This window comes from Manis pentadactyla, chromosome 4, assembly GCF_030020395.1.
Source record: "Manis pentadactyla isolate mManPen7 chromosome 4, mManPen7.hap1, whole genome shotgun sequence".
In the NCBI taxonomy this organism is placed as follows: Eukaryota; Metazoa; Chordata; class Mammalia; order Pholidota; family Manidae; genus Manis; species Manis pentadactyla.
Window position 1 is genome coordinate 50,641,974 of NC_080022.1, and position 19,005 is coordinate 50,660,978.

General features: G+C 39.9%; 1 protein-coding gene across 2 annotated transcripts in view; it reads right to left on the minus strand.

Moving 5' to 3' along the window:
* Positions 1–649: 649 nt before the first annotated feature.
* Positions 650–19,005, minus strand: part of TM2D1 (TM2 domain containing 1) — a 130,705-nt gene continuing 112,349 nt past the window's right edge. For both annotated transcript variants that reach the window (XM_057500265.1, XM_057500263.1), the window contains one exon: positions 650–1,166. In XM_057500265.1, coding sequence (XP_057356248.1) covers positions 1,161–1,166 — 6 coding nt within the window. In that variant the 3' untranslated portion in view covers positions 650–1,160. The remainder of the gene's footprint in view (positions 1,167–19,005) is intronic.

Below are 19,005 nucleotides of genomic sequence, written 5' to 3' on the forward strand. Positions count from 1 at the left end.
TGTACTTTTTTATATCTGTAGAAACTTGGGAAATATGTGTGATGATGGATTCAGATGGATGGTGGGTTAGAGCAACAAGAGGTAATTATCAATATGGATGCCTTTTCTAGAGATTTTTAACTCAGTGATCTAATTCAAGAGAATGCAAGTGTTTGTTCAGTTGATCAACTGAAATCTGACTTCAACAGTGGTGTACCCAAGTGAGAATGAAATACTAAAACTCCTTGATTTAATGTTAAGAGGGAAAAAGCAAAGAATTAGAGAGGTAAGTTGAAATGGAATTTTATTGATGTCCTGCTCATTCACCATCTAAGTATGTTTTCCAAGAGGGCTCAGAGACTGCTCCCTTAGCTAAGATACAGAGAAATACATCTGGTTGAAGCACCAATATCCTCTTTAAAACACCATAATGGCTACCCAATGTAGGAGGTGCTGCTATTGAAACAGGCTCTCTGAGTTCAGCGGTGATGCTATCAGTCTGAGTGGTTACATGAGTGGGTCAGGAAGTATGGATCTGCAGGGCAGTGAAGTAATGAACTTAACACCTTTAAGGTTGCACGAGTCACACAGTTTATTTTGCGATTTCCTTCCACACAACACTCAAAGGAGGGATCACACATATCACGGATCAATACATCTCATACCAGTCACGATGGATGGTTTGGATCCGGGCTGTCCCAATCAGCCTCTCGCCTTTCCCAGGGGGAAGGTGATGCAGCAGAGACAGTTCCGGTGGAGTGAGGAATCCCTGACGGAGCAGGAGCGCTGGCAGATGTGCAGGAAAGCCCTGGAGCACACGTCTGTGGTCTGGTGTCCGGGACCTCTGGGACGAGCTTGCCCCAGGGGCTCTGTGTCCAGTCCCTTATATAGTCCGTCCAGCCAGCCAGGGGTCGGAGATAAGAGGGGACAGTCCACATGTGGTGTTATCCAGTCTGGCGTCCACCAGAACGTTCAACCAGATACCTCTTAGGTTGGGGCATCTTTACAGAGGCAGTCAGTGCAAAAGCAGGCAAGCCTGACATAAGCAACTCCATACTGGATCCTCACATCAACTGGCAGAGGTCAAATGGTAGCACTAATAGGTTACTGTATGAGCGGTGGGAATACAGTCATAATCAGAATGGCCTGACTCAAGAATGTGATCATTTATCATAGAAGTCCTAGAACTGAAGCAGATGGGCAGCCAAAAAGTTAAAAAATAACTAAATCTGGAAAATTGAGGGACTAATTTGAGTTGCCTCAATGAACATCAGTTTCCCTTACCCAATTCCCAGAAAATGATCCAGTTCATAGGTTGATCCCACTGAATAAAGAAGCCAAGTACCCATGAGGAAGGATCGTGTGCCACCATCCCCAGTATGAGTGGTAAACTTCCTCTTTGTCTCTTTAAAGAAACCAAAACCAATTGCCAGAATAACTGTGTGCTGGGAAAAGGGAAATATCCAGACTTTTGAAGTATTGCTGGACACTAGTTCTTAGCTAGCATTAATCCTTAGGGATACAAAAGGCAATTGTGATCACTAGTAAGAGTAAGAACTTAGGAGAGTCAAGTGATACATACAGTTATGGCTAGAATCCCTCTTGCAATGGGTCAAGAAAGCCCAAGAACCCAGTCTGCGATTATTTCCCATTCCAGAAGACAAAGTTGTCATGACATTTTGGCAAGTGGTAGGTTCTCCACATTCATGCTCGTATCGTGAAGGGAAGAGACAAGTGAAATGTACCAAATAGGGAACCAAAAGCACTATTACATCCCTGAGGGAATTACATTTTCATATCACCATTGAAGAGACTTGAGGGATGTGCCTGAGATTCTTATAGTTTGTGTTTCCTGAACTGCAATTCTTCTGCTATTCCTGAATAAACTCAACTTCTAGTAATTTGGGGTAAGGGTGAGGGTCAGCGGCGGGGGAAAGACTTGAAAGGAGATGATGGTGCCAGTTGCAGCTACTTACAGATTTTGTTGAATCCCTACATAAAAATATGCAGAAACATTCATGTAAGACCAAAAGTGACCAATATTTACAATAAAACTAGATGATAAGGTATCCCCAGAAACCCCTAAATGCACATAGGTGGAGGAAAAAAACAACAGTAACATAATCTATATGTTTTTGGCATCTGTGTTGGAGAAATCAGAGAAAAGCAACAATACAAGTGATGGACTACAAACCCCTCAAAAAGGCAACAGGTACTAACTAAAAGCACCGCAGGCCAATTTGGGAATAGTAGCAGAAGTGGATGAGAGTAAGTGGCAAAGAGTAAGATCTAAAAGGGGCTGAGGGAGTCTAATCCCTCTGAACTCTGGAAGCAGATCTCACAGAACTCCCTTTCAAGGCAGAATCCCACAGAAAAACCTGCTTCCATTAGAATTAAATTTGAATAGATTGAAACACAGAAATGTGAAAGGTCTAGATTCAAGCAAGGGTGGGAGGGGAATAGAGTTAGAAAATCTCAAAAAAACAAGAAACCATATTTTTCAACGCCATATGAAAACAACAAAAGAGGGAGCTCTGTGAAGTTAGAAAATCTATCTCAAACGAGCCTCCTTTTAAAAGTTTAATAAAAACTAAATTTTTATTAAAACGAGTAACAAACAAAAAAGCTATCAAGATCAAATCCCATAAACATATAGATTATGTTACTGTTGTTTGTTACCACCTGAAAAAAAAAAGGAGTAGAATGATATCCCTATGGACAATGAAAGCACACCTGAGATGTGTGCTCAAAGACAAATAAAAACTATAACATACTATTACCAAACAAGCTAAAAGATTTTAAGAAAATCATACAATATAAGGAAAGATAATACAAATCAGAATTAGGAAAACTCTGAAGTGATGTTATAGAACTCAAGGATGAATGACCAATAAAAGGAGAACATATTTTATATTAAAAAATGAAGATTACTGTAGGAGAAAGGTAAAACAAATAAATACAACATATAATGCCCTAAAAATGGAGGATACATTTTAAATTCAAAAGGAAATGAGGAAAAGCAAAAAGAAGTCAGGAGAATGTGATATATATTGAAGAGTGGCAAAGAAAATCCAACATATGAATGATAGGACTCCCCAGAGAAACCCAATGCAGGTAAACAGACCAAATACTAAAATATTTCCTGAAATAAAAAATAAAAGTATTTGAAATCATACATTGAAAGAGCACTGTGTGCCTGAGAAAAGGTAATCTGAAATGGTCATACCATTTATAAAATTATTGCATCTTTTATAATAAATTCTCTCTGTTCTAATTATCTCCTGACTGAACACTAATATAGAAATTGGTACCTGGAGTAATCCCAGGAAACAGACCCTCAAACACATCAAAGACTGGATTTGAGGATTGATTTGGTCATTTCCTTGATCTGGTACAAACCCTATGCCAGTGTAAAATGGGATGTTAGGTAATCCATGGCATATAGTGCTATTTATAATTAATAAAATTATCATCTGTAGTTGATTATGAGGAAGTGTCTACAGCAGCACTAAGTCATAGTCTAGTAAAATTACTGAGCTTTAGAAAGAAAAAAGGTCTTTCAGGCATCTAGGCAAAAAGCACACATGACTTAAAAGGAAAAAAAATCTTATCATCATCAGTTTTTTCAACAGTAACATTTTATGCCATAAAATGGAGCAACATACTTAAGATGCTTAAGGGAAGAGAATGAACCAAAGATTTTTATATACAGTAAAACCAAACTACAAATATAAAATGTGCAGACAGACTATTAGCAACATGTAAGAACTCAAGGAATATTGTTCCCGTGAGCCCTTCCAAAGAAATCTATGAAAGCTGAGCTGACCAATGTGGTAGTCATATGTGATTATTTAAATTTTAATTTTAATGAAGTGAGGTAAAATTAAAAATTCAGTCTTCACTCAAACTAGCTACACTTCAACTGCTCAAGAACTACATGTGGCTAGTCACTGTCATATTAGATAATGTAGATCTAGAAGACTTCTTTCATCACAGACAATTAAATGGAATAGTCTGTCTTAGCAAATGAGCTTCAAACAACCAAACTGACTGGAGAATCATTGACAAGACTAACGGCGAGTAGTAAATATATATACGTAAGTGAGTAACTAAGACTAAACGAGGATTAAAAGGGAAAGATTATAGGATATAACAACTAAACAATTTGACAGTTTACATATAGTAAAATCATTAAAAATGGGTGAGAAAGAAATAGTACCTGCAAAACAAAAATATTTTTAAAATGTTTTTTATATTTTTTAGAAATCATAATTGGTGTCAGTAGTATTAGTATTGCTACTCTCAGCAATTGCTATTATATGTGTGACTAAGCAAATGAATAATTATGAGATAGTATAATTCTATCATGTCCTTAAAAACCATGATTCTCCATGTTTAAGAAAGGAGATACAGGGGGAAGGACGGAAGATGGCGGCGTGAGTAGAGCAGTGGAAATCTCCTCCCAAAACCACATATATCTATGAAAATATAACAAAGACAACCCTTCCTAGAATAAAGACCAGAGGACACAGGACAATATCCAGACCACATCCGCACCTGAGAGAACCCAGCGCCTCGTAAAGGGGGTAAGATACAAGCCCCGGCCCAGCGGGAGCCGAGCGCCCATCCCCCCAGCTCCCGGCGGGAGAAGAATAGGCAGAGCGGGAGGCAGACGGAGCCCAGGACTGCCGAACACCCAGCCCCAGCCATCCAGGCCAGAGTGCAGGGCCCTGGATACTAGGAAGACAGGGCAGCAAGAACAGTGAGCGGACACCGGGGGCCGGGCGCTGGAGGACATAAGAAAAGCGAGCAACCGATTTTTGTTTTCTTTTGTTTTGGCGAGCGCTTTTTGGAAGTCTTAAAGGGATAGGGCCCCCAATACTAGGGAAACAGGGCAGCAAGAACAGTTAGCGGGCACCAGAAAAGCGAGCGACCCTTTTTTTTTTTTTTTTTGCTGTTTTGTTTTGGGGAGCGCTTTTTAGAAGTCTTAAAGGGGCAGGGTGGGACACTTAATCCAGAGGTAGGGAATCCGGGGATCTCTGGGCACCCTAACCCCTGGGCTGCAGGGAGCAGGGAGGCCCCTTATGGAGATAAATAGCCTCCAGGCTGCTCCCTCTCCAACGCGACTCCACCACTTTGGAGCAGTTGCCTGAGCCAGGCCACGCCCAGAGCAAGAGCGGAGACAAACTCCATAGCAGCCAGGCAGGAAGCAGAAGCCCTGTCTGCGTGCAGCTGCCCAGCACAAGCCACTAGAGGTCGCTGTTCTCCAAGGAGAGGAGGGCCACAAACCAACAAGAAGGGAAGTTCTTCCAGCCGTCACTCGTCCCAGCTCTGCAAACTATTCCTATCACCATGAAAAGGCAAAGCTACAGGCAGACAAAGATCACAGAGACAACACCAGAGAAGGAGACAGACCTAACCAGTCTCCCTGAAAAAGAATTCAAAATAAGAATCATAAACATGCTGACAGAGATGCAGAGAAATACGCAAGAGAAATGGGATGAAGTCCGGAGGGAGATCACAGATTCCAGAAAGGAGATTGCAGAAATGAAACAAACTCTGGATGGGTTTATAAGCAGAATGGATAGGATCAAGAGGCCATTGATGGAATTGAAACCAGAGAACAGGAACACATAGAAGCTGACATAGAGAGAGATAAAAGGATCTCCAGGAATGAAACAATGTTAGAGAACTGTGTGACCAATCCAAAAGGAACAGTATCCGTATTATAGGGGTTCCAGAAGAAGAAGAGAGAGGAAAAGAGATGGAAAGTATCTTAGAAGAAATAATTGCTGAAAACTTCCCCAAACTGGGGGAGGAAATAATCGAACAGACCACGGAAATACACAGAACCCCCAACAGAAAGGATCCAAGGAGGACAACACCAAGACACATAATAATTAAAATGGCAAAGATCAAGGACAAAGAAAGAGTTTTAAAGGCACCTAGAGAGAAAAAGGTCACCTATAAAGGAAAACCCATCAGGCTAACATCAGACTTCTCGACAGAAACCCTACAGGCCAGAAGAGAATGGCATGATATATTTAATACAATGAAACAGAAGGGCCTTGAACCAAGGATACTGTATCCAGCACGACTATCATTCAAATATAACGGTGGGATTAAACAATTCCCAGACAAACAAAAGCTGAGGGAATTTGCTTCCCACAAACCACCTCTACAGAACATCTTACAGGAACTGCTCTAGATGGGAGCACTCCTAGAAGGAGCACAGCACAAAAAACCCAACATATGAAGAATCGAGGAGGAGGAATAAGAAGGGAGAGAAGAAAAGAATCTCCAGACAGTGTATATAACAGCTCAATAAGCGAGCTAAGTTAGGCAGTAAGATACTAAAGAGGCTAACCTTGAAGCTTTGGTAACCACGAATTTAAAGCCTGCAATGGCACTAAGTGCATATCTTTCAATAGTCACCCTAAATGTTAATGGGCTGAATGCACCAATCAAAAGACATAGAGTAATAGAATGGATAAAAAAGCAAGACCCATCTATATGCTGTTTACAAGAAACTCACCTCAAACCCAAAGACATGTACAGACTAAAAGTCAAGGGATGGAAAAACATATTTCAAGCAAACAACAGCAAGAAGAAAGCAGGGGTTGCAGTACTAATATCAGACAAAATAGACTTCAAAACAAAGAAAGTAACAAGAGATAAAGAAGGACATTACATAATGATAAAGGGCTCAGTCAAACAAGAGGATATAACCATTCTAAATATATATGCACCCAACACAGGAGCACCAGCATATGTGAAACGAATACTAACAGAACTAAAGGGGTAAATAGACTGCAGTGCATTCATTCTAGGAGACTTCAACACACCACTCACCCCAAGGGACAGATCCACTGGGCAGAAAATAAGTAAGGACATGGAAGCACTGAACAACACAGTAGAGCAGATGGACCTAATAGACATCTATAGAACTCTACATCCAAAAGCAACAGGATATACATTCTTCCCAAGTGCACATGGAACATTCTCCAGAATAGACCACATACTAGGCCACAAAAAGAGCCTCAGAAAATTCCAAAAGATTGAAATCCTACCAACCAACTTTTCAGACCACAAAGGCATAAAACTAGAAATAAACTGTACAAAGAAAGCAAAGAGGCTCACAAACACATGGAGGCTAAACAACACGCTCCTAAATAATCAATGGATCAATGACCAAATCAAAATGGAGATCCAGCAATATACGGAAACAAATGACAACAACAACACTAAGCCCCAACTTCTGTGGGACACAGCAAAAGCAGTCTTAAGAGGAAAGTATATAGCAATCCAAGCATATTTAAAAAAGGAAGAGCAATCCCAAATGAATGGTCTAATGTCACAATTATCGAAATTGGAAAAAGAAGAACAGATGAGGCCTAAGGTCAGCAGAAGGAGGGACATAATAAAGATCAGAGAAGAAATAAATAAAATTGAGAAGAATAAAACAATAGCAAAAATCAATGAAACCAAGAGCTGGTTCTTTGAGAAAATAAACAAAATAGATAAGCCTCTAGCCAGACTTATTAAGAAGAAAAGAGAGTCAACACAAATCAACAGTATCAGAAATGAGAAAGGAAAAATCACGACGGACCCCACAGAAATACAAAGAATTAGTAGAGAATACTATGAAAACCTATATGCTAACAAGCTGGGAAACCTAGGAGAAATGGACAACTTCCTAGAAAAATACAACCTTCCACCACTGACCCACAAAGAAACAGAAAATCTAAACAGACCAATTACCAGCAACGAAATTGAAGCGGTAATCAAAAAACTACCCAAGAACAAAACCCCCGGGCCAGATGGATTTACCTCGGAATTTTATCAGACATACAGGGAAGACATAATACCCATTCTCCTTAGAGTTTTCCAAAAAATAGAGGAGGAGGGGATACTCCCAAACTCATTCTATGAAGCTAACATCACCCTAATACCAAAACCAGGCAAAGACACCACCAAAAAAGAAAACTACAGACCAATATCCCTGATGAACGTAGATGCAAAAATACTCAACAAAATATTAGCAAACCGAATTCAAAAATACATCAAAAGGATCATACACCATGACCAAGTGGGATTCATCCCAGGAATGCAAGGATGGTACAACATTCAAAAGTCCATCAACATCATCCACCACATCAACAAAAAGAAAGACAAAAACCACACAATCATCTCCATAGATGCTGAAAAAGCATTTGACAAAGTTCAACATCCATTCATCCAACTCTCAGCAAAATGGGAATAGAGGGCAAGTACCTCAACATAATAAAGGCCATCTATGATAAACCCACAGCCAACATTATATTGAACAGCGAGAAGCTGAAAGCATTTCCGCTGAGATCGGGAACTAGACAGGGATACCCACTCTCTCCACTGTTATTTAACATAGTACTGGAGGTCCTAGCCATGGCAATCAGACAAAACAAAGAAATACAAGGAATCCAGATTGGTAAAGAAGAAGTTAAACTGTCACTATTTACAGATGACATGATACTGTACATAAAAAACCCTAAAGACTCCACCCCAAAACTACTAGAACTGATATCGGAATACAGCAAAGTTGCAGGATACAAAATCAACACACAGAAATCTGTGTCTTTCCTATACACTAACAATGAACCAACAGAAAGAGAAATCAGGAAAACAACTCCATTCACAATTGCATCAAAAAGAATAAAATACCTAGGAATAAACCTAACCAAGGAATTGAAAGACTTATACTCTGAAAACTACAAGTCACTCTTAAGAGAAATTAAAGAGGACACTAACAGATGGAAACTCATCTCATGCTCGTGGCTAGGAAGAATTAATATCGTCAATATGGCCATGCTGCCCAAAGCAATATACAAATTTGATGCAATCCCTATGAAACTACCAGCAACATTCTTCAATGAACTGGAACAAATAATTCAAAAATTCATATGGAAACACCAAAGACCCCGAATAGCCAAAGCAATCCTGAGAAAGAAGAATGAAGTAGGAGGGATCTCACGCCCCAACTTCAAGCTCTACTATAAAGCCATAGTAATCAAGACAATTTGGTACTGGCACAAGAACAGAGCCACAGACCAATGGAACAGACTAGACAATCCAGACATTAACCCAGACATATATGGTCAATTAATATTTGATAAAGGAGCCATGGACATACAATGGCGAAATGACAGTCTCTTCAACAGATGGTGCTGGCAAAACTGGACAGCTACATGTAGGAGAATGAAACTGGACTATTGTCTAACCCCATACACAAAAGTAAACTCAAAATGGATCAAAGACCTGAATGTAAGTCATGAAACCATTAAACTCTTGGAAGAAAACATAGGCAAAAACCTCTCAGACATAAACATGAGTGACCTCTTCTTGAACATATCTCCCCGGGCAAGGAAAACAACAGCAAAAATGAACAAGTGGGACTATATTAAGCTGAAAAGCTTCTGTACAGCAAAAGACACCATCAATAGAACAAGAAGGATCCCTACAGTATGGGAGAATATATTTGAAAATGACACATCCGATAAAGGCTTGACGTCCAGAATATATAAGGAGCTCACATGCCTCAACAAACAAAAAACAAATAACCCAATTAAAAAATGGGCAGAGGAACTGAACAGACAGTTCTCCAAAAAAGAAATACAGATGGCCAAAAGACACATAAAAAGATGCTCCACATCGCTAATTATCAGAAAATGCAAATTAAAACTACAATGAGGTATCACCTCACACCAGTAAGGATGGCTGCCATCCAAAAGACAAACAACAACAAATGTTGGCGAGGCTGTGGAGAAAGGGGAACCCTCCTACACTGCTGGTAGGAATGTAAGTTAGTTCAACCATTGTGGAAAGCAGTATGGAGGTACATCAAAATTCTCAAAACAGACATACCATTTGACCCAGGAATTGCACTCCTAGGAATTTACCCTAAGAATTCAGCAATCAAGTTTGAGAAAGACAGATGCACCCCTATGTTTATCGCAGCACTATTTACAATAGCCAAGAATTGGAAGCAACCTAAATGTCCATCAATAGATGAATGGATAAAGAAGATGTGGTACATATACACAATGGAATACTACTCAGCCATAAGAAAAGGGCAAATCCAACCATTTGCAGCAACATGGATGGAGCTGGAGGGTATTATGCTCAGTGAAACAAGCCAAGCAGAGAAAGAGAAATACCAAATGATTTCACTCATCTGTGGAATATAAGAACAAAGGAAAAACTGAAGGAACAAAACAGCAGCAGAATCACAGAACTCAAGAATGGACTAACAGGTACCAAAGGGAAAGGGACTGGGGAGGATGGGTGGGTAGGGAGGGATAAGGGGGGGGAAGTAGGGGGGTATTAAGATTAGCATGCATGGGGGGGTAGGAGAAAAGGGAGGGTTGTACAACACAGAGAAGGCAGGTAGGGATTCTACAACATTTTGCTATGCTGATGGACAGTGACTGTAAAGGGGTTTATAGGGGGGACCTGGTATAGGGGAGAGCCTAGTAAACATAATATTCGTCATGTAAGTGTAGATTAGTGATACCAAAAAAAAAAAAAGGGCAGTTCCTGTGTGGTAACCTCCAATGAGTTCTACACAAGAGTATAAAGGGCATATAAAAGTGTAGGCAAAGGGTCTGTTTGTGTTAATACAGAGGATCAAAGCCTAATTGGGCTACCCCGAAAATGAACTAAGATACGATATGAAAAAGAACTTCCAACATCTGCACTCTCTGGAAGACTCATGCCAGAAGATGATCATCAAAAAACCCCAACAAAGATCCATGCACTGCTACAGCTGTAGATGCACTCATCCCACCAGTTCCTGGACTTGCCATGGGAATGAGGAAGGAGATACCTAAGCTGGCCTGTGCATACAGTAAAACAACAAATTTGACTGGATCTATACTGTTGGAACTCAATCAAAAATTAGGAGAAGTGCAAATTGTAGCGCTCCAAAATCTTACAACTACAGACTATTTACTGTTAAAAGAACATAAGGGATGTGAACATTCCCCAGGAATGGGTTTTTTAATTTGTCTGATTTCTCTCAGACTGTTCAAGTTCAGTTGGACAATATCCACCATATCATAGATAAGTTTTCACAAATGCCTAAGGTGCCTAACTGGTTTTCTTGGTTTCTCTGGAGATGGCTGGTAATTGCAGGTATGCTTTGGTTATGTAACTATACTCCTATTATGTTAATGTGTGTGCGCAATTTAAGTAGTAGCTTAAAACCTATACATGCTGAAGATACTCTACAAGAAGATATGTCAAAGAAATAATCAATCTTCCCATGTTTTCTTCCGTCTGCTACCTCTATAGCTTTTCTTCTTCCTTCCTAATTACAACCCTTAAATAGAATTCGTGCCTCATATCGAATTTACCAAGTATCATAATGCCTCCAAGTGGTAAAGATACCTCAAGAAAAATGCTGGGCATAGAAGCCACAGGGCATAAATCTGCAAAGAAGTAATAAGCTAACCTTTTCAAACAATATGGCTTCTCTCTCACTTTCCAACTTTACATTTCCCTGTATGGCCCCGGAAGATGACTGGTTAGCCAGAGACGGGTAAGATTCCTCAAGGGAGGAACAACCTAAGACAGGCACAGTCGCAGGGGGGCCATCAGGTGAGAAATTGGGGATCAACAGAGGTGAGGCTTAGAACCTCACCCACCCTGTTTTGAGAGAAATCTTCTGCATCCGTGGATGTTTTATTGCCCTTGTCTAGCTTGGATTAACACATTGTCTACAGGCACACACCTGATCATCTACATTTGCTCTCTTACAACACTAAACTAAGTTTTCTACCTTTATCTCACATCTACCTACCACTTCAGCATTTTATTAAAAATAATAATAATAAAGAGAGAAATGTGGTATCCACATATAAATCAAGTATAAAAATCAAATGAGTATTCATATTTGAACTGAGTGTTTATAGTTCATAATCCATGAGCAAAACCAAAGGTTTCTGTGATGGCTGCCCTTGTACTGTTCACCATGTAAGAACTTATTCACTATGTAAGAATTTGTTCTCCATGTAAGAACTTGTTTGTTATGCCTCAGAAGATTGGAGACTGACGAAAATTAGGCTTGGGGTGGATTAATGATTGTGCATTGAGCATTGACTCCCCTATACAGAATTTTATTGTAGTTAACAACCATTTGATCAATGAATATGAGAGATGCCCTCACAAAAAAAAAAAAAAAAAAAGTACACACTTCCAATGGTAAAATAATAAGTAACCAGGATGTAATGAATATAGTCAAGATATTGTAACAGCTTGGTATGGTGATAGCTGGTACCCAGAACTGTCATGTATATAAATGTTGAATCACTATGTTGTACACCTGAAACTAATGTAATGTAATACTGTGTGTCAACTACCCTTCAATAAAAAATAATTATCTACAAAAAAAAAAAAAAAAGAAAGGAGATACAGGTGTATTATAGAAGAGTTTAAGTAAAAAATCCTGTAGCCTGAATTTAAATTAGTGATACTGATATGAAGTAGAACCCATGAGTGACCCAGTGATTATGGACATCCTCAGGGCCCAATTTGTGGTTTTGAAGTACCATTTCTAAATAAAAGAAACCAGGAATTTTTGAAGAAATGACTAATTCAAGGACTGGGGAAGGATAGGTACAAGATGTGCCTGGAACGTCTTGTCATACAAGATAGCAAGGAAGCTATCAGGACCACGGGGGTTACATCAAAGATTCAGAAGCCAACTGGAAGAGGCTCCCAGTGGCCAAAGATGGGACAATGTAGCTTCAATAAAAACTGCAACAGATTGAAACTCACCAAATATTTTTAAACCCATGAGTTTATAATAAAAGTAAAAGAAAAAACAAGCATTCGGTCACGTTCTGAGGATGAAAAGGAACTCTGTTCACTTCCTAGGAACTGGATTAATGAAAGAATCAAGCATTTATGTTGCCTATTCTACACGAACTGGCTAACCAATTAATAGCCAAGGGGAAGTGTCCCTTTATAAAATTATGCCAGCTAATATGAAAACAAAATGATAGAATATCACAATTTTGAAACCTCCAATAATAAGTGGGTCTAGGCCTTGAGCCTCACCAGCTGCTGAAATCATAAAAAGAGTGGAAATCAGACAGACATTACATGTATTCTAATGAAAGAACACAGCATTGCCAAGGAGACTGAACCCGAGTCTGATCAGGCCTCTGGATCCAGTTGCTGATCTATAGGAAATACAAAAGAAGAAGCATGTTGAATTGCTCCATGAGTATGCAACAAAAAATAAAATTCAGACTTTGGTAATTCCACAGTTCAAATGGGCTGGGATAAAATGTATAAACTTTAAGAAGGGCATGATTAAGCTGTAATACTTACAGATGCACACATAGGTGATAAAAGTATACAAAAATGCAAGGAAGTGATCACCACACAGAAGTCAGGATATTTGTTATTTCTGAAGTGGGGAAAAGGGCTGTGATTGGGAGGAGACACATGCAGAGACTTCTGGGGTGACTAACAGCATTCTATTTCTTGACTTGTGTTGGTTACAAGGATTTTCACCCTAAAGTAATTCACTAAGCTATTAAAAAATAAGATTTGAAAGATGCTAGGATGGTGATTTTTAATATAGTTCAATTAAATTCACCACTATGACCATGGCAGAAGATGTGTGAGTTTTGGAGAAGAACAATGGATTCTCTTAAATTGTCATGTGGCAGCATTTTAATTACAATTGCTTTTTCAATATGGTCTATTTACTAGAGCAAATCAACACAGACCCTGACTTTTGCTGTACAGTCATTGATCTGATGAAAGATTTGTTCTCTACACCAAGGAGCACAGAATACCATAAGAGTTTGCTTTTATCTGTTATGAAAGCAGGTCACCTATCCTATTTTACCTCAGGGGCTACAGCAACTCTGATTTGCTATCAAAATTTAGAAAACAGGACATTGATTATCTCACCATCCTGCAGGACATGGTAGCTCAGTACATTGATGATATATTCTTAAAACATAGTAAATAAGAACATCTAAAATCCTATATTCCTTGATAAAACACATGTGCATAAAAGAGTGTGAGATAAATCTCATGAAAATCTCAGGCTCTTCTATCCATCTCAGTATAGAGATGCTTAGGAGGTCTTTTTAGGGTTTTGAAGGCAACTCAATCCACATTTGGATAAACTACTGGACATATTTACTATAATGCAAATGGACTGTCAACTTTGATTAGGTCCCAGAGCAAGCAAAGGTTCTTCAACTGGTCCAGGATGCAGAGCAAACAGCTTGGTCATATGATCTAGCAGAATCACAGTGCTCCAAACATGTATGACTGATGAGGATATTGGACAGACAACTCTGATAGAAGAATCAGAATATAAGCCCCTAAGATTTGGAGCAACATCATGCACTCTTCCACAAATACATAGTCTCTTTTTGAGAAACATCTCCTGGCTAGCAGAGACTAAATGCTTGGTCATGGGACACCAAGAGGTCATGGATCTGAACTACCTATTAATCATGTATTATTTAATCTGTGAACCCTTAAAACTGGGCGTGCATAACAATACTCCAAAAGCAGGTGGCAGTTAAATATGAGATTGTACTAAAGCAGGTGGTAAAGGCAGCTGTAAGCCGCATGGGCAGGCCATTCATGTTCCCAGTGCACTCCAGCAGTAGTGCCACTTTTTCTTCAACTCATTCTAATATCTTTGTGGAGAGTTGCTTACAAACAGTGACCTTAAGAAGCAAAAAAAAAAAAAAAAGAATCTGCAGCAATATGCACTAGTTAAAAGTGGACTGCAAGAGCAGTATGCCCTGTACCTAAGGGTGGCCCTGAAGGACAGTGGGAAAGGTAATTCTTTCTGTAGGCAGGACCTCAAACAGTACATATGGCTGTGTTCTTCCTGACAGGAAACAGAAGAGGTACAGATCTATGGAAATTTGTGGTGAATGGTTTAGCTAGGTGGTCACAGACATGGGAGGAACAAGACTAAAGGGTTGGCACAAGGACATATGGGAAAGAGGTGTAAGGTTGGACATCACAGAATGGTCCCAGAGTGTGAGTATATTGCTGTATAAATGCTCATCAGAGAGCCCCTACTGCAGAAAAGTTTCTCAAGAACAGTAGCAAAAGATGATCTGATCCGTGAATATCAGTCAGCATCTTTCCTCATAATGCCAGATCTTGCTTACCATGTTCACAAATAAAGTACAGTGTGGTAATGATAGAGATGGTTGTTAGTTATGAGTTTAGTTAACAGGGAAAGATTTCTCTTCTCACCATGTTGGATCTGGATGGCACCACTGCTGAGCGCTCAGTCTTCCAACAACAGAGATCCAGGTTTGCTCCCTACAGGATACGGTACCCTGGGGAGAGCAGATAGCCACTGAGGGAAGATTACCTGGACCACCTCCATAATGGAGAGGGCAACCATTTCTCCTCACTGGTACAGAAGTTTATTCTAGGTATGGTTTTACCTGTCCTGCCTGCAGGGAAGTATCATTACCATACTCTACCCTAAGAAAATAAGTCAGGTAGTGACATATAGGGGAGGGATCAGTGATAGGAAGCTCAAGTACCAAGTGCCATAAAAAAACTGAAAGCTATTCAAAGTCAGGTTAATTTGCCCCAGTCACTATAATGCTCCTGTTATAACACTTCTCATGCATTTTGTGATGAAAACTCATGAGAACAGGGCAGCGTCTGTGTTGCTCTCCATCATATCTCTAGCACCTAGCACTGTGCCTCAGACGAATGAGAAAAAATTATGATCCACCAGACAAGGAGTCAGCAAACTACAGCATATGGGCCAAATATGGCCTAACACCTGATTTGGTATGGCCCATGAACTAAGAATGGTTTTTATTTTTTTTAATGGTTGGAAAAAAAATGATAAGAAGAATAGTGTTTCATGACACAGGAAAACATATAAAGTTCAAATTTCAGTGTCCATAAAAAACACTTTATTGGAACACGACCATGCTAATTCCTTTACATGTTGTCTGCAGTGCTTTTGCACTACAACAGCGGAGTTAAGTAGTTGTGTCTAGCTATAGTATAAGCCCTGAGAGTTGTTTCTTTTTTCTTTTTTGTAATGTAAATACCCAACTTAAGCTTTGATTGATTGACAAGGCATCCATTTCAAAGAATCATCCACTATAAAGAGGGAAATCAACACACTGCCAGCCACACAACTAGAGAAAAAGCCAAGCCAACTCCTCCCACTGAGGCACCTTTGTTTTAGAGATCTTGGTTGATTTTTGATACATGACCATTTGGGCCATTTGTTAGTTCTCTTCCCATGCTTTAAATTCCCACTATTATGTCTTAAATTAAACAATGGGGGCAGTCTAAGATAGCAGCATAGGAAGATGCTAAAATCTTCTCCCACAGACACACCAAATCTATACATACATATGGAATAATTCCTGCTGAAAAAGAACTGAAAACTACCTGAATAGCTCCCTCTACAACAAAGGATAAAAAGGCCACATCAAGATGGGTAAGAGAAACAGAGAAGCAATCTCTCCAAAAACCTTACCCCCAGCATGGTAACATACAATAGGGAGGGATCTCACAAACCCAGGACCTCTCTCTCAGAGGAGCAAAGGGTTTTGCCCCACATCAGGCACCCCAACCCCTGGGACCTGCATCAGAGAGACAAGGCCCCCAAAACATCTGGCTTTGGAAATCAGTGGAGCTTATGTCCAGGAAACCCATGAGGCTGAGAGAATACAAGTTATTCTTCTCAAGGGACAGGTGAACTCACTTGCCCTGGAAAGCAGCACAAAGGCAACAGTTTGAGAGGTGACTGGGTTCATGAGAAGGAGATTCAGTTGCTAACCTTAAAGAATCTGCCAGAGGGGCATGGATTAATTGGGGTTTCCCTTGGCAAGAGAGGTGCTGGAGAGTGACAGGATTACTATTCAACCTTGCCTTAGCTCTTGGTTGTATCTGGAACTTTTGTGATTGTCTAAGCAGCCTGTTTTATTCTTGATAGGTCCTGGTTGTTGAGGGTGTGCCAGGACTTGTCAGTGTTCCAAAGGGAGAGGTTTCACTTAGCATCTAGATTCAGGCTGATTGGAAGCCAGACACTCAGGCAGCAGCTTTTAAAGTATGCAATACATAAAGGAGAGTATCTTCTTAGTGCCGATAGGTGAGCATGGACACAACCTCACGTAAGCCAAGGCATTTCCCACCCTTGATGCTTTTCTCCAATATCCCTAAAGCTGCAGATGTGCCCCATACCCAGCTTCTTCTCTGGCATTGCTCAAACTGCAGGCATGCCCTACCACCAACATCTCCTGCAGCCTCACTAATGCCAGTGGGCAAGAGCCATCCACAAAGGGAATGCCCCTTGATTGCCTGGCTCTGGGTGGCCAGAGGGGCTTGAGCTCCTGGGCCCCCTGTGATAGTAACAATCAGAAAGAAAGTTCTGCCTAAGAACTACACAGACACCACTACAAAGACAGCAGACCAAAACATACCCCCAGTCTGTACATGAAAAAGGCCCATTTAATTGTCCTTGAGCTTCAACCTGAGGGACAGGCTTCAGGTTCGCCAAACATCTGAAGAATACAGAAGTGCCTCAGGCAATATGGGCCTGGGGACTCCATCCATATGCCCTTCCTTTGTCTCACCACAGCTCACTGGTACCTCCCACGAAGGGACTTATACAGTCACCTGAAGCCCAGATAACTGCCACTGTCAACCAGGGCACACTCCCAGATCACCAGGTATGCAGGCCAGCAGGATCTATGATTATAATCCAGGCCTTTATGTATTGCATACTTTAAAAGCTGCTGCCTGAGTGTCTGGCTTCCAATCAGCCTGAATCTAGATGCTAAGTGAAACCTCTCCCTTTGGAACACTGACAAGTCCTGGCACACCCTCAACAACCAGGACCTATCAAGAATAAAACAGGCTGCTTAGACAATCACAAAAGTTCCAGATACAACCAAGAGCTAAGGCAAGGTTGAACAGTAATCCTACACAAGGCCAATCCTTCAAGACTCGGAGAAATAGCTATTTCACTAACACATAGAAACAAACACAAAGAGTCAACAGAATGAGGAAACAGAGGAATATGTTCCAAACAAATGAATAAGAAAGAACCTCAGAAAAAGATCTTAATGAAATGGAGAAAAGTAATCTGGTTGATAAAGAGTTCAAAGTAATGGTCATAAAGATGCTCATCAAACTCAGAAGAAGAACAGATGAACACAGCAAGAACTTCAACAGAAAGACAGACAATATTAAAAAGTACCAAATGGAAGTCACAGATCTGAAGAATATAACTGAACTGAAAAATACACTAGGGAGGTTCAACAGCAGACTAAATGAAGTAGAAGAACAAACCAGCAACCTGGAAGACAGGGCAGTGGAACTCACTCAATCAGAGCAGCAAAAGAAAAATGAATTAAAAAAAGTGAAGATAGGTTAAGGGAATTACAGGACAACATCAACTGGAATAACATCCACATTATAGGGAACACAAAGGAAAAGAGAGAGAAAAAAGGGTAGAAAACTTATTGAAGAAATAATAGCTGAAAACTTCCCTAACCTGAGGAAGTAAACAGACATCTATTTAGGAAATAGACAGTTACAAATAAGATGAACCCAAAGAAATTCACACCAAGATACATTATAACAAAAATGTCAAAATTTAAAGATAATCTTAAAACAAAGAAAAAAGCAACTTGTCATGTATAAGGGAACCACCATAAGGTTATCAGCTGATTTTTCAGCAGAAACTCTGCAGGCCAGAAATGCATGACATATTCAAAGTATTGAAAGGAAAAAATGTCAACTAAGAATATTTCACACAGCAAGGCTATCATTCAGTACTGAAGGAGAGATAAAGGTTTGCCTCACATGCAAAAATTAAAGTAGTTCATCCCTGCTAAACTGGCATTAAAAAATAAATGTTAAAGCTTTTACTTTAAGCTGAAAAGAAAAGGTACTAATAACAAGGAAATACATGAAAGTAAAAATCTCACTGGAAAAGGCAAATATATAGTAAGA